At 44.0% G+C, this 16,994-nt stretch overlaps 1 protein-coding gene across 2 annotated transcripts in view; it reads left to right on the top strand.

The window, feature by feature from the left end:
- Nucleotides 1-2,518, top strand: part of RPIA (ribose 5-phosphate isomerase A) — a 34,891-nt gene extending 32,373 nt beyond the window's left edge. For both annotated transcript variants that reach the window (XM_052648873.1, XM_052648872.1), the window contains one exon: nucleotides 1,591-2,518. In XM_052648873.1, coding sequence (XP_052504833.1) covers nucleotides 1,591-1,685 — 95 coding nt within the window. In that variant the 3' untranslated portion in view covers nucleotides 1,686-2,518. The remainder of the gene's footprint in view (nucleotides 1-1,590) is intronic.
- Nucleotides 2,519-16,994: the final 14,476 nt, after the last annotated feature.

Below are 16,994 nucleotides of genomic sequence, written 5' to 3'. Positions count from 1 at the left end.
CAGATAGCACAGAACTGCCTTCCATGGATGGCATTAGTTTACCTTCTGCCTGAAGTGCATGCCAGTGTGCTTCGCTACACACTGGGTCCATCAGTAGTTGAACAGTATTATCTCACTGTAGTGTGTGTGTATATGAAATATTTTCAGTAAAGGTTGCTAACAGTTGTAGTTAATTTGCATTACTGAATAGTATACCGTCATTTTTGTGTGTGAAAAAACGTCTGTATATCCATTCTACTCTTATGGGCATTTGGGTGTTTCTAGTTTTTAGCTGTTGGGAACATTCTCTTACATATCTTGTGAGGATCATATATATATATATCTGAGGAGTAGAGTTGCTGGATCATCAGGTATGAATATGTTCAGCTTCAGAAGATAGACCGAGAAAGTTTCCAGCATGGTTTTCTTCAGATTTACTCCTATAGTCAGTGTGTGGGAGTGTCTTTACATTCCAGTCAAATTTCATTATACTCATCCTGTTGAGTGTGTAGTGGTATCTTGATTTGCATTCTCATTTTTTAAAAAAATCCTTTATTTTATCCTTTTTTTTTTTTTTTTTTCAATTTTTTTGCCACACCTTGCAGCGTCTGGGACCTTAGTTCCCCGACTAGGGACAGAACCCACGTCCCCTGCATTGGCGGAGCAGAGTCTTAACCATTGGGCTGCTGGGGAAGTCTCTGCATTCTCTATTGACTAGTTTGAGCACTGTTTTTCTATGTTTTTTGGCTGTTTGGAGAAGTATCTCTTTTGTGACGTATCTCTTAAGTCTTTTGCCCATTTTTCCACTAGATTGTCTGTTGTCTTACTGGTCTGGAGAGTTTATTCATCTTGAATATGCATCGCAAGCTATCTTTCAGCCCTTTGTGGGAAAAGCTTCTAAGGCTGATAGTGTGATTGAGCATCACTGGGAATGGGAGCACTTCGAGTCACGATGGAGGGGCTCTCTGAGAAGATGACTGGTCCAGATAAAGGCAACAGTGTGAGCAAAGGCCCCGAGGCAGGGCATCTTTCAGTTCAGTTCAGTTCAGTCCAGTCGCTCAGTCAAGCCTGACTCTTTGCGACCCCATGAATCGCAGCACGCCAGGCCTCCCTGTCCATCACCGACTCCCGGAGTTCACTCAGACTCACGTCCATTGAGTCAGTGATGCCATCCAGCCATCTCATCCTCTGTCGTCCCCTTCTCTTCCTGCCCTCAATCCCTCCCAGCATCAGAGTCTTTTCCAATGAGTCAACTCTTCACATGAGGTGGCCAAAGTACTGGAGTTTCAGCTTCAGCATCATTCCCTCCAAAGAAATCCCAGGGCTGATCTTCAGAATGGACTGGTTGGATCTCCTTGCAGTCCAAGGGACTCTCAAGAGTCTTCTCCAACACCACGGTTCAAAAGCATCAATTCTTCGGCGCTCCGCTTTCTTCACAGTCCAACTCTCACATCCGCACATGACCACTGGAAAAACCATAGGAGCATCTTTAGATGTATCATTTGTCTAGTGCTGTTGAAGGTGGTCACTCCTACGCACCCAGTGATCCTGGTTGTCTTCTTGCCTTGAGAGGCTGAAACTTAACACTTCCTTCTGCCCTTCATCCCACAGGTGTGGTGGACACGGGATTGTTCATCAACATGGCGGAGAGAGTCTACTTCGGGATGCAGGACGGCTCGGTGAACATGAGGGAGAAGCCGTTCTGAACGGGCCCTGCAGGAGCGGAGTGTGTTCCTCTCGCGTCCCCAGCCCACCGCCAAGGTGGCCACGCCTCTCTGAGCCTTTGCCTTAATGTATCTGTGCCAGGTGGATAGCTTGGCAGGGTGAGGGGTTGAGGGTTAAATCCAGTCTTCTGAAGTATTGTTATTAAATGTCTTTTTAAAAAGAGAGATATAAACATATATATATTTTTACTATTAAAAATGCTCAGTTGTTTTTTTTTTAATAAAGTGGAACTTGATTTCATGTTTTATATGAAACATTTACCAAAAAAAAAAAAGGACTGTCTTTTAAACTTTTAACTTGAGACTGCTGGTTAAGCTTCTGAATATTGGGTTTGCTGAGAAATATAAGTCAAACGTTTCTTCAAACTGGTGAAATGAAGGGCACAGCCAGCAGCGACCCCCTGATGCCTTACTGGAAACATAGGAGTTCGTTTACTTTTCTACCACATGGTTTTGTTTTTTAGTTTTTGTTGCAATTACGCACAATATGTAGTTCTGTATTCTAAGAGGTGAACTATAAAAATATAAGTCTGGCGGGTATAGGGTGTGGTGTGTGATGACTCAGAATGTGTAAACTACCAGGGGAGGGTGTGGGAGTTCTTCAGCTGAGGTCATGGGTTCATTCAGACTCTTTGTGTTGAAGCCATTGGACAGAAATACTTGCCAGAACTGCCAAAGCACTGCTGTGAAGCACCTTTCAATGACTGTCTTTTTGTTGTTAATAGTTTTTTCGTTCCTTTATTGTTATTTTGCATGGTTTGGCATCAGAAGTTGTTACCTCTTTATATTGTTTGAAGGTTGAAATAAAACAGTATGGTGCCATTTTGGCTCTTTGTCTTTGTTCCAGAATTTGTGTCCATTTACAGTAAAATAGGAATCAGTTTTGCTCACTTAATTTACATTGGATCTTTGATAAGGGGTGGGATTCACTCAAATCTTGAGCCAAAGAGTAGATAAATATTTCCTTTATTTCTGAGAGAGCTTGGTAACAGCTTTATTTCATAGAACTTTTGTCAAACAAGACATCGATTTTCTTTATTAATGGAGACTAACACAGCTGAACAAAAGTCACAGATTATCCCCAAGTTTTATGCTAGTCAGACCCTCAGTCATGGAAGCTGACAAGCAGTAAAATGGGTCACCTGACTTTCCTGTGTTTTCCCAGTGTGTAATCTTCACAGTGGGCCCAACGAGCAGTGAACCATCCAGAAAGCTTCACAGATGGCAACAGAAAGGCCGTGATCAACTCAGTGATGATTCTAGATGGGACTCATGAATCCATTCTGCTGTAAAGGTGTTTGTGTTGAGAGCCCTAATCCCCCAGTGCTGACTTTGCACAATCCTTAGACGGTCATGTCACTCGCCTTGCCCTCTGTTTTGAAGCTTGGATTATAGCTACCAAACCTAGAGGCATCAGAATTCCTGCTAAATCTAGTTTCAGGCTCAAACAATCAGGACTGAGCTTTGAAGAGGCTTTCTTTTCCTTGCTGAATTCCTTCTTTTTTGCTCTTAAGGTGGTCTTTAAAAATAGTTGGCTCACACACTGTTAGGAAACCTGCTGTTCAGTTCAGTTCAGTCTCAGTCGTGTCCAACTCTGGGACCCCATGAATCGCAGCACGCCAGGCCTCCCTGTCCATCACCAACTCCCGGAGTTCACTCAGACTCACGTCCATTGAGTCAGTGATGCCATCCAGCCATCTCAACATCTGTCGTCCCCTTCTCCTCCTGCCCCCAGTCCCTCCCAGCATCAGAGTCTTTTCTAATGAGTCAACTCTTCGCATGAGGTGGCCAAAGTACTGGAGTTTCAGCTTTAGCATCATTCCTTCCAAAGAAATCCCAGGGCTGATCTTCAGAATGGACTGGTTGGATCTCCTTGCAGTCCAAGGGACTCTCAAGAGTCTTCTCCAACACCACAGTTCAGAAGCATCAATTCTTCGGCGCTCAGCCTTCTTCACAGTCCAGCTCTCACATCCATACATGACTACTGGAAAAACCATAGCCTTGACTAGATGGACCTTAGTCGGCAAAGTAATGTCTGTCCTTTTGAATATGCTGTCTAGGTTGGTCATAACTTTTCTTCCAAGGAATAAGCGTCTTTTAATTTCATGGCTGCAGTCACCATCTGCAGTGATTTTGGAGCTCCCAAAAATAAAGTCTGACACTGTTTCCACTGTTTCCCCATCTATTTACCATGATGTGATGGGACCAGATGCCATGATCTTAGTTTTCTGAATGTTGAGCTTTAAGCCAACTTTTTCACTCTCCTCTTTCACTTTCATCAAGAGGCTTTTTAGTTCCTCTTCGTTTTCTGCCATAAGGGTGGTGTCATCTGCATATCTTAGGAGTCCTTTATTTTTCTCCAAGACTATTTTGGTCTGGATGGTACATAGTTTTTACACAAACTGGACACTTGGTCTTAGTTGAGAAAACTTGATAAAACTGCTTCTTGATATGATCCTTAAAATCTCTGAAGTTAAATTCAGGGATAAAGATAAACAACAATGTTAAACTACATTTCTGAAAAACACCTGCATGTTCCACGGTACAAGTAAATGCGCGGTGGGTTTCATAGGCCTTCACACCTGTGAGCCAAGTGCAGTTCCCTTAACTGAATGTGAGGTTTTCCTTCTTTAAACACCTGCTGTGTTTCAGGTACACATAGCAGTTTGTTCTAGAAGTAAATTTTGATTTAAGTTTCTTCAGTGAAGTCATTAGTAAATGTGGTCTTGTTGGATGGACCCCATTTGCAGGTTTGTGGTCAGTCCCAGGGGCACAGGAGAAGCTGCAAACCCGGTGTTCAGGAAAGGTTTATATCCAAATTAAGCTGCCACATATCTGGCAGGCATTAAAGCGGAAAAAAAAAATCACTTGAATTTGAACCTATTCAATTTTGATTTCAGCTGAGAAGTTTTTTTTTTTTTTTTAAGTTTTATTTATTTTTGGTTGTCTTGGGTCTTTGTTGCTGTGTGGGCTTCTCATCGCTTTGGTTTCTCTTTGTTGCGGAACTTGGACTGTAGAGCACAGGCTCAGTAGTTGCGACTCATGAGCTTAGTTGCTCTTCAGCATGTAGGATCTTCCCTGACTGGGGATTGAACCTCTGTCTCTGCATTGGCAGGCCAACTCTTATCACTGAGCCACCAGGGAGGCCCCAGCGCTCAAGTTTTATATTCTTCAGTCATCAAGCCTTTGCTGAGTCCCCTTCATGTGCCACTTCTTAGTGGGGACTAGTAGAGGGTCAGAGAAGGCAATGGCACCCCACTCCAGCACTCTTGCCTGGAAAATCCCATGGACGGAGGAGCTTGGTAGGCTGCAGTCCATGGGGTCGCGAAGAGTCGGACACGACTGAGCGACTTCACTTTCCCTTTTCACTTTCATGCATTGGAGAAGGAAATGGCAACCCACTCCAGTTCTTGCCTGGAGAATCCCAGGGACGGGGGACCCTGGTGGGCTGCTGTCGGTGGGGTCGCACAGAGTTGGACACGACTGAAGTGACTTAGCAGCAGCAGCAGCAGTAGAGGGTAGAGAGCAGAGACAAGTAAGACACCTCCTGGGCCCCAGATGCTTCCAGCCTTTTGGGTGAGACAGAGTGACAGAGGAACTGTCAGTTCAGTAGGGAAGAGGGGCTGTGAGGTGGGAAGCGTTTCCAAGTGACTGGTGACCGAGCCCTAATCATTACTTTGAACAGGTTGTGTGCCGGGCGTTGTCTGTAATCTCACAGGAGTTTGGTGGTGTCTGTTGTGGAGCTTGTGGGAAACAGGCTCAGTTTAAGTAACTTTTTCAGCAATGTTCAGACACTGGAAAACAGGACAGACTTTTCTGGCTCATCATTCCAGTTGGTTGTAGGACTCTGAAGAGTTTGCATTCCTTAATGCTGTGTCTACTGTTTGTAACTTGAATCGCAAGTAATTTATAATTTTTCAAATACTCAAGTTAGTGAATGGGTTTATTGTATATGTGGGTAGGTTCATGGGTAATCCTATAATATTAAAAAGTTTCTCTTTTCTAATGAGCTTTCTTTTAGTGGGAGAAAGGCACAGAAGATTGCACAATCTGGGGTTGGCTGTGGGAAGGCCCTCTGCACGAGTCAGTCTTTAGGCTGCCACCAATTTTCTCCCCTCCTGTGCTTATTTCCTTTCTCCGCTTTCCAGGATATAGGCACAGTGGCAGCCACTGGCACTGCTAGCCTGGGAAGGATGTTTATGGCTAAGGGCTGTTAGTTCCCTGTAGTCAAAGACTTCAGAACACAACTGAACAAAGTTGATTTTGTTTGCTTTTTATGTTTTATGTATTTTTCTTTTTGGTGGTGCTGAGTCTTTGTTGCTCTTCAGGCTTTTCTCAAGTTGTGATGAAGCGGAATTGCTTTCCAGTTGTGGTTCTCAGGCTTCTCTTTGCGGTGACTTCTCTTGATGTGGAGCACCAGCTCTGGGGCAAGAGGGCTTTGGTAGTTGCGGCCTCCGGGCTCTAAAGCATAGGCTTAGTAATTGTGGTGCTCGGGCTTAGTTGTTCTGCAGCATGTGGAATCTTCCTGGACCAGTGATCAAACCTGTGTCTCCTGCATTGGCCAGCTGATTCTTTATCACTGAGCTGCCTGGCAAGCCCCAAAATGGGTTTTACTGATTCGTTGAATGAAGGAAGTCACATGCCATGAGGAGTCTTAGCCCAAGGCTGTTAGGACTTTAGAGGACTTAGGTGTCTGGGGCTTTGGGGAGGGCTTTGTTCTGGGTTGGATGTCATCAAGAAGCAGGAGAATTCTGTGACCCAGCATCCTAATTTTCACTGAGAAAGTAAGGGTTGGGATTGTAAAGAAGCAGCAGTCACTCAACAGCCAGGGAAGGGAGGTGTCTGGTCCTATTTGTGGTTTGGATGACATTCATGTTTTGTCCGTTTTATGGAGACAAAATGATCACAGAGTCATCTGGTGTTTGTATCACCGTCACCCAGTAGCCATGAAATTAAAAGACACTCCTTGGAAGGAAGGCTGTGACAAACCTCGACAGCACATTAAACAGCAGAGACCTCACTTTGTCTACAGAGATTCATACAGTCAAGGTTAGGGTTGCATGTGCATGCTCAGTTGTGTCCGACTCTTTGTGACCCCATGGACTGTAGCCCACCAGGCTCCTCTGTCCGTGGGATTTCCCAGGCAAGAATACTGGAGTGGGTTGCCATTTTCTTCACCAGGGAATCTTCCTGACCCAGAGATCAAACCTGAGTCTTCTGCACTTCCTGCATTGCAGGTGGATTCTTTACCTCTTGAGCCATTGGTTTTTCTAGTAGTCATGTACTGGACCAGATGTGAGAACTGGACCATAAAGAAGGCTGAGTACAGAAGAACTGATGCTTTCAAATTGTTCCGGAGAAGACTCTTCAGAGTCCCTTGGACCTCAAGGAGATCAAGCCAGTCACTCCTGAAGCAAATGAACCCTGAATATTCATTGGAAAGACTGATGGTGAAGCTGAAGCTCCAGTACTTTGGCCACCTAATGCAAAGAGTCAACTCATTGGAAAAGACCCTGATGCTGGGAAAGACTGAGGGCAAGAGGAGAAGGGGGCAACAGAGGATGAAGTGGTTGGATGGCATTATTGACTCGACCTGAGTATGAGCAAATTCTGGAAAATAGTGAAGGACAGGGAAGCCTGGCATGCTGCAGTTCCATGGGGTCACAAAGAGTTGGATACAGCTTAGCAACTGAACAAAAATAACACAGAGTACCCCTGTCTGGTGATGGTCTGTGAGATTGTTTATGATCCACAGGAGAGCTCAGTAGTCTCGCCGTGGGTGCCAGGCTAGCTCGTAGCAACACCAAAGTTGTACTATGGAGCCAGGCCAGTTCCTGACTGTCATTTCTCTTTCTCGGAATCTGCTGACCCCAGGAACTGGAGGCCTGAGTGTTCTATGATCTACTCTCTCTTTCCCCTTGGTTAACAGGCACTGAGCGCTTTCTGTATGCTGGGCACTGGGGTGGCAGGGTCAGGCCACAGATGCCCTATGCTGTGACTCCGGCCTTCAAAGGCTTCATTGGTGCCGTGTAGTTTGCTCACTTCCTGCCTCACTTAGCAGCTGATGCAGCCAGATGTAGAATTGCATCAGTCTTCACTCTCCACTAACCCAGTAATCAGATGATGTTTTTGAGAGGGGTTCAGTGCCTTTGCTTTTTTAGTAGCCAGGTTTTTAGCACAGGATAGCAAAACACCCTAATATAGCCTTGCATTCAGTTGTGCCTGAGTGGACCTCTGTGGATAAACATCTGTAATGAAGCTCCAGGAGGGAAGGAAATGTGATGACTAATATGGGTCTTGGGGTGGGGTGGAATCAAAGCGAAGGGAAGGTCCACCCCAGTGTTCTGTGCACCATGCAGGTGATGCTAGTAGTACCCACCTGCCAATGCAGGAAACCTAAGACACGAGTTCAATCCCTGGGTCGGGAGGATCCCCTGGAGGAGAGCATGGCAACCCACTCCAGTGTTTTTGCCTGGAAAATCCCATGGGTAGAGAAGCCTGGCGGGCTATAGTCTCTGGGGTTGCACAGAGTCAGACACAACTGAAGTGACTAAGCATGCATGCACATTAGGCAGACTGCTGATGAATAAAATAAATTGTGTTGGAACTCCATTCACTGAGAACATCTCTTCTTTAGCAGCAAGGTGGAAGAAGCAGTTTCTTCTGGGAAACGAAGCCCTGGCTGCCTGCATCTCTGTTGCCTTAGCGTACCGGCCGTGAGACCCTCCAAATGTCTCCCTGATTACGTAACTACACTGGAGGGAGTTCCCAGGTTCAAGGTATTCCAACCTGAGTTGCAGGCAGAGGTGCACTCATCCTCATTTTATTTCAGAAACTGTTCTTGGTGGAGTGTTGGGCCCATCTCCAGTCCCTGATGATTTCAGTTCAGATCAGAACTCTGATCTGAGTTTAGCTCTACTTGGCCTCTGTTCCTGTGTCAGTGGTGTGCCTTGGGTTTCTTGGTGAACTTGTGAGAGCAGCCACAGGTGAGAGCCCACAGGGAGCTGGCACCCAGGGCTGCATAGCACCGCCCAACAAAACTGTGAGCGACATACGTAATTCAAACATTCTAGTAGCTGCGCTGAAAAGGTTAAAAAACAAAAAACAGAACAAATGAATTTTAATAGTTAACTAAAATATTACTCTAAAATATTACTATTCTGACTACATTCAATCAGTATTTTACATTTTTGGGGTGCTAAGGCTTGAGAGTCCCTTGGACTGCAAGGAGATCCAACCAGTCCATTCTGAAGGAGATCAGCCCTGGGATTTCTTTGGAAGGAATGATGCTAAAGCTGAAACTCCAGTACTTTGGCCACCTCATGCGAAGAGTTGACCCATTAGAAAAGACTTTGATGCTGGGAGGGATTGGGGGCAGGAGGAGAAGGGGACAACCGAGGATGAGATGGCTGGATGGCATCACTGACTCGATGGATGTGAATCTGAGTGAACTCCGGGAGTTGTTGATGGAGAGGGAGGCCTGGCGTGCTGCGATTCATGGGGTTGCAAAGAGTCGGACACAACTGAGTGACTGAACTAACCTGAACTGAACTAAAGGCTTCATGTGTGTGCTAAGTTGCTTTATTCATGTCTGACTCTTTGCAACCCCATGGACTGTAACCCACCAGGCTCCTCTGGTCCTTAGGATTCTCCAGGCAAGGATACTGGAATGGATTGCCATGCCCTCGTCCAAGGGATCTTCCCAACCTAGGGATCTAACCTGCGTCTCCTGTGTTGGCAGGTGGGTTCTTTACCCCTAGCACCAACTGGGAAGCCCTAAGTCTTTATATTACAGTGTGTATTGTATTTCAGTACATCTTGTTTTGGACTAGGCACCTTCCACGTATTCATTCATCAGTGACCCAGGACTGGGGAACACAGTTCTAGAATTGAAAGGGAACTCTGGTATTGTCCTTGTTCTGGCTTTTAAAATAATATTTATTTATGGCTGTGTTGGATCTTAGTTGCCATGTGCAGGCTTAGTTGCCCTGTAGCATGTGGGATCTTAGTTCCCAGACCAGGGATAGAATCCATGTCCCTGGTGTTGGAAGGTGGATTCCTAACCACTGGATCACCAGGGAAGTCCCTGTTCTGCTTTTTAAAGGCCGCTTTGATTTCCTGGAGTGAGCCTGGGTTCTACTGTGGCCCTAGATGTTTCTTAACACTCACAGAGTATGGAGTCAAATGGACTGCCTCCGAGGGGGTTCCCTTTAGCTGCCCTAATTTGAACTGAGACCTTCTGTGTCTCAAGCAGATGGTCTCTCTGACCTTATAAGTGGCCTTAACTGCAGGAAAGAGAACCATTCTTTCAGCTTCTAAGTTAAATGGTTATTTTAGTTGAAAGTGTTAGTCACTCAGTCGTGTCTGACTCTCTGCGATCCCATGGACTGTAACCTGCCAGGCTTCTCTGTCCATGGGATTCTCCAGGCAAGAATACTGGAGTGGGTTGTCATTCCCTTCTCCAGGGGATCTTCCCAATTCAGGGACTGAACCTGGGTCTCCTGCATTGCAGGCAGATTCTTTTCTGAGCTACCAGGGAAGCCCTATTTTAGCTGAGGTATACTTTTTTTTGAGAGAGATTAAGTATGATTAGTAACCTTGGTTTGGAATTCCATTCTTCTGGTTGCTAACTTTTGGATAAGTTTATTTCACCCATAAACCTTGATTTCCTCAGTGTAAAATGGCTGCAAAAAATGTTACCTTTTCAGGTAATTTTGAAGTTAAATGAACTAATTCATGCCAAGTGCTTAGAGCAGTTATTAGCACATAAAATGCTAATCAATCTTACATTTTTATTAGACTGCTGTGGACTTCTAGAAAATATAAGTTCCTTGGGTCTTAAAAAATGAAGAATGGTTGGAATGTGCAAAAATAGCTTGCTGAAAATAATTTGAGGGGTGGGCATTGGATGGGGAAACCATGAACTGAGTCATAGGTAAATGGGAATTCCCTGCTGTCTGCTTTTGTGTGATATTTTCTATAATAAAAAAATTTTTTTAATAACTTGCCAACTTTTGTTCTGGAATTTGCTGAAAGAGAAAATTGTTACAATAATTTTAGATACCCCTATGAAGTGCCATGCAGGATTATTGAGATATGTGAGTATATGTGTGTATTCCGCCTGGGAAAGTCAGGGAAAGCCCTTTAGTGTAGGTGATCATTTAGCTGTAACTTAAAAAAGTTTTTTTTTAATTAAAAATTTTTATTTATTCTTTTCTAATAAAAAAGAATCAATATTTATACATTGTATAAGAATGAAAACATAATGCTAAATAAAAGATACAAGTTATCATTATTGTATGACTGCATTTATGTGAAATTCTAGAAAAGGCGAATTTATAGACAAAAAGTGAATTCATGGTTGCCTAGGACTTGGGGTTGAGGGTGGGATGCACCGAGGGGGAAATGGGGAGTGACTGCTAACAGACAAGGGGTTTCTCTTTGGGAAAAATTTCTCAATATTTATTCTTTTTTGTTCATACTATGGTATGAATATGCCATATTTTATTTATTCATCAGTTGATGGACATTTGGGTTTTTTCCATGTTTTATGTGTAATGCTGCTATTGATGTACAAGTCTCTGTGTGGATATATTTTGTTTCATTATCTGCTTGTGTGTTTGTACTTCCTTTTTTTGATTTAAATAAATTTTAAAATATACTGTTCTAATTCTTCTGGGTTTTGTTTGTTTGTTTCCTTTTTTACTGTTTATATTTTAGTGACTTTCTAAGGTGGTTGCTCCAGCTGCTGAATCTTGAAGGAGTAAAGGACCACCAGCAGGCAGTGATGGGTGGGGAAGGAGATGAGGAGAGAAGCGTTTCATGAAGGGAAAACAATGTGCAAAGGCAAGGGTTAGTGAGGCACTGGTGGGTACAGGTAACCCTGAGGAGCTGCGAGTGGGTGACAAGTTATGGTGACTCTGAGAAGGAGTTGAGAAAAGGAAAGGCAGGAACCACTTACTGAAGGGCCATGTTCATCAGAGCAAAGGACTTTGGTCTGAATCCTGACAGTGGGTGTTTTAGGCAGTAGAGAGGTATGATCCATCACTACTAGCTGCAGCGAGGAGGGTGGGATGAATTAGGCAGAGTGTGGGCCAGAGAAATCAGTTGTAAGTCTATAGAAAAGGTTCAGAAATAAAGAGGGGAGGGTGTTGGTAACACTTCCAAACAGTGTTGCCAAAAAAATTAAAAGATTCAGAAAGGCTTCCCAGTTTATTTGAAGCCTTTTTTTTTTTTTTTTTAAAGTTAGTAGAATGTTTTCTTTTCAGTTTCAGGACACAGCAAGTCTGGGTTGTGAAAGATGCTTCTACTGCTAGGAAACACTCTCTCATATGGGTACTTTTTCTGAGTGTCACTAGATACTCTGGGGGCAGGAACTTTGGCACTTCCTAAATCCAGTTAACTTTCAAAGTGTTTCCATTAGAACAATCCATTGTTTAGGAATCTCACACACATGATGAGCTATAAAGTGAATTTTGTGGGAGGAGACACAATGATCAGTGTCTGTCCAGTGAGATCAATATACAAAGGGCAGATATGCAGAGGCAGATAAAAGGCAGGTATTGAGTTTAACAGATTTTTTTTTTTCCTTCTCCAGCATCTGAGCCCCCTATTTCTCTCTGGGGAATTCCTCACTGTGGGAACTTGCTGTGAGGCATGTCTTTCTACTACACCTGAAGCATCCTTTCTTCCTGCTCCCTGGCTCCCAGCGCATGGACCTAGGCTTGATCAATGGGCTGTTCCTGCCTAGGATGTGAACATTAAGGGAACATCTCAAGTTATCTACTGCTGTGTAGTAAACCACCTCATAACGGAGCAATTTAAGACCATTACCAGCATTCATTGGCTCACAGTCCTGCAAGTTGAGCAGAGCTTGCTGGACTCGTCACCATCACGTATGACAGTGTGTGAATTCAACTGGGCAAACGTGGCAGAGGTTGATATGTCTGGGGCTTGCCTGGGGCTCTCACTCTCTGTGGGCCATCTTGGGCTTCCTAAGAGCAAGGCGGCTGGATTCTAAGAAGGGCATTTCTGTGAAAGCTAGAAGGCTTTCTCAGACATTGTACAATATCTTTTTCACTCATATTACTCAAAGCAAATGAAAATGCCAGACCAAATTCACAGAGGTGGAGAAATACACACCATGTTCATGCTGATGGTAGCGTTCAGCATTCAGTGGTGGTGGCGGCAAGGCCAGGAACAACATTAAGGGTAGCAACCACAATACAGCACCTTATTTAGATCAGTTTAGGATTAGATCTTGGCCATATTTCCACTGTTAGCAGGTATCCTTGGTTCTATTTTCAACATGGACATTTTTTAGTCTTTGTTAAATTTTGTTAAAATACTTTTTCTGTTACATGTTTTGGTATTTTGGCCATGAGAAATGTGGGATCTTTGCTCCCTGACCAGGGATCAAACCTGCACCCCCAGTGTTGGAAGGTGAAGTCTTAACCACTGGACCACTGGGGAAGTACTATTTTCTAAACCTAATTTTCCAGCCTTGCGATCCATTTTGGAGATGTATTGTATCCTTGAAATAAATCCCATTTCTGCCTAATTTAGCCAGAACCAATTTCTGTTGTTTGCATCTAAGAACCTTGACTGATACCTCAGTCAATAAGAGAATCATTACGGACTGTACAGTAAATGGTAAAGTAGATAATTTACAAAAGAGTAAATGCATGTGGCTAATGAACACCAGAAAAAGTTCTATTTCACTAACAATGAAAACAAAACACATCTAAATTAAAACAATAGCTAGCAGATGCCTTTTTTGGTCTATAAAATTAGCAAATAATCTAATCAGTGTTGTAGAGGGCAAGGTGAGACAAGCTCTATTTAGACCTCTGGTAGGACTGTAAATTGGTCTAATCTTTCTGGGGATTTGGAGGCAATACTTACCAAGAATCTTCAATTGAATCAATCTTTTTCAGTTACATCCAGGAATCGAATCTGATCAAGTACTTAGAAATGTAGATAGGGGGCACCTCTCTGGTGGTCCAGTGGTTAAGAGTCCACCTTGGACTGCAGGGGACTCTAGTTTGATCCCTGGTCAGGGAACTAAGACCCCCCATGCTGAGGGGCAACTAGACTTGCATGCCACGACTACTGAGCCCGCTTGCCATAACTAGAGAATCCTCATACCACAACAAAAGGTCCCCACGTGATGTAACAAAGATCCTGCATTCCACAACTAAGAGGTCACGTGATGCAACCAAAAAACCCAAAACCCAACGCTCTTCCCCCGCAAAAATCCAGTTCTGAATGTTTAGAGAAAAAAAGAAATGTAGATAAAAATTTATTTATAATGATGTTCATACCAGTGTTACAATCTAGCAAACATTACAAATTTGAACAACACAAATCCAGTAAGGTGTCATGTCATGAGACATTATGCAGCAAATAAAGATTTTCAAAGAACAAAAGACACTGAAAAACCTTTATAGAATAATATTGAGTGACAAATTAACCAAAAAGTATAGGTGTGAGTGACATATGTCAGTCCTAGTCAGGAAAGTCAAGGGCATTTTCTTGCCACTCTAGGCATTTCAAGCAAACGGAATTTATTATGGGAAATGATTCACAGGAAGTGGAAGGGCAGAGAAACAATCCTTGTGTTGAATCGACCCAGAGATGAGTGACAGCCACTAGCCACTGCACTCCCAGGGCAGGAAAAGGTGACGTCATCAGAACCCAGAAACTGGGCACTTGGTGGAAGCTAGGACCACAGGGAGATGTAGCCACTGTTGGAAAATTCCTCCCCAAAGCAGAGGGGAACTAACGCTTTGGTTTAAGCCTTCTTCCCACCCTCACCTTTAGCCAGAGCCTCCCATCAGCCGACTAACCAATGGCGCCAAGGGCAGAAATGCATCTGCAAGTAGGTGGAGCATGATCTCGACCAATTGAAAATTATGCATATTAAATAGTGTTGAAAGTAACAGTTACTTTGCTGATGGGATCATATGTGACTTTTATTTTCATGTGTTTTTCTGTATTTATTTTTTTTGGCCATGCTGTGTGGCTTACAGGATTAATTCCCCAACCAGAGATTGAACCCCAAGCCCTTGATAGTGGTCCTAATCACTGGACCGCCAGGGAATTCCAGTGTTTTTCTGTATTTTCTGAAGAATCCAAACACTATTACTAAACTTAAAAAAACGGTGAGTATGTGCAGGGGATATGTCAAATATTTTACAAAGGTAATACATATATAAGGATGGATGTGACGCAGTCAGACAATGGAGTTTTAGAAACGGAGTCTCTTTCGTTCATCTCCAGGCTTTAGGGAGTCATCCTCCAAGCCCTGGGGCTTCCCAGGTGGCTCAGTGGTAAAGAATCTGCCTGCCATCCCTGGGTCGGGTAGAGCCCCTGGAGAAGGAAATGGCAACCCACTCCAGTATTCTTGCCTGGAAAATCCCCAGGACAGAGGAGGCTACAGTCCATGGGGTTGCCAAGAGCTGGGTGTTGTCTCTTCACGACAGCCACCAGGGGGCTCTCCAGCCACGCACACCAGGCTTGCTCTGCCTGCTGGCTGGCCGACTGGGATTCGCGGTGGCCCTTGCTGAGTGGGACCCAAGGGGCGAGCTTGCCCTGTTGACTATCCCTGGCTCCAGCAGGTTTGTCTTTGGCGTTCCCCATCTCAGAACTGCCCCTCCCTTCTATTTTAGACAAGTTATTGCCAGGATTCAAGAGAAAGACAAGGCATGCACCACTGGAACTGGAGGGTCTTTGATTTTTCCTTTGGGGTGTTTGACACGTGTGTCCACTGAAGCTTGAGCCCCACTGTACTGATAATGCCGGGCCTACAGAGACTTTCCCGGATGTGCCAGTGGTCAGAGTTCTCGGTCCTAGATGCCATGTAATAGTAAATGCTGTTTGAATCTATCTCAGCCTTTCCTTGAATCCTTATCTCAAATTGCTGTGTGCAAATCTCTGTATTGTGCAGTTTCTGCTGGTTCTTCAAACCATCTCACCCAAAGTGACTGATGCTAGTAGACCAACTTGGGCAAACTAACCAGCCAAGGGTCAGAAGTAGTTTGAGCTGCATTAGTGAGTGGCAGGGGACTTTTTTTTTTTTTTTTTTGCAGTCAAGACAAGAAAGGTATCTCTGTTCATCTAACCCTTACCTCCATCTGTTCCCCTGGATGCACAGAGCTTTCCCATGGCTGGAAGTGCAGGCTAGGCTGGGCTGAGCTGGAATTTGCACCTCACCAAAACTCCTCCATGACCTCTTCAGGCAGACCGTCTTCCCTGGACAGCTACATACAAGTCCCTAGGGGTCACAGGAGATTGCTCTAGGGAGTGGGGAAGCTTGACTGGGGGAGAAAGAGTCAAACTCTGAATAGTGGACACTGTAAAATGTAGCAGATCTCTGGTACATGGGGCTGCAGGTGCCACCCTGGGCTGCCACCAGGCCTCCCACAGTGAGTGCTGCCAACCTGCTGCCCGTGCAGAAACTCTGGGGTAAGGGCTGGGCCCTGGGTCTCACCCAGACTGTGTGTGTGTGTGTGTGTGTGTGTGTGTGTGTGTGTGTGTGTGTGTGTAGGGGTGGGTGGGTGGGTTTGGAGACTCCAGAGGAAGCCCAGGGAGGTGGAAACATAATTTCATATCATTCCAGGTAGTTGGTCTTTTCCAATTTACTTACTTTTCCAACTTACTCCCCAGCTGAGAGAGTGTGCTTTCATTTGTGTGGTTTTCTTTCCCTCACTGAGTATAATAGAATGCTTTACAACTTTATGCTTTTCTGATTTGGGAAACAAGTAAGGAAAAGATTGAAAACTAAATGTTCAACTAAAATTAAGTTTCAAGTTGATTTACAGTATGTTAGTTTCAGATGTACAGCAAGTGTGTATATATATATATGTATATATATTATTTTTCAAATTATTTTCCCTTATAGGTAGATGCAATTTTAATTGGAGAAAATAAGCATAGTTTCATCAAAGTAGACTATTTTAAGCATGAAAAGTTAAGTCTCTGAATAAGCATGAACCAAGGCTGCCAACACTTGTAAGTGTGGATCTGGAATTTTTTTTCCTTAACTTTTTATTTTGTATTGGGGTATAGTCAGTTAACAATGTTGTGTTAGTTTCACATGAACAGTGAAGGGACTCAGCCATACATATACATGTATCCATTCTCCCTCAAATACCCTTCCATATGGGAAATTCTGGAGGTACTTTGCAGAGCTGAGAGCTGGGCCCTTTGGGCTGATGGCTTAAATCAGCTTCTTTCCTTCAAGTACAATTTCTTGGGTTTTATTTAATGCATTCTTATTTTTTATTGAGA

The sequence above is a fragment of the Budorcas taxicolor genome, chromosome 11 (genome assembly GCF_023091745.1).
Source record: "Budorcas taxicolor isolate Tak-1 chromosome 11, Takin1.1, whole genome shotgun sequence".
NCBI classification, from domain to species: Eukaryota; Metazoa; Chordata; class Mammalia; order Artiodactyla; family Bovidae; genus Budorcas; species Budorcas taxicolor.
This window is presented reverse-complemented; position numbering and strand designations above follow the sequence as displayed.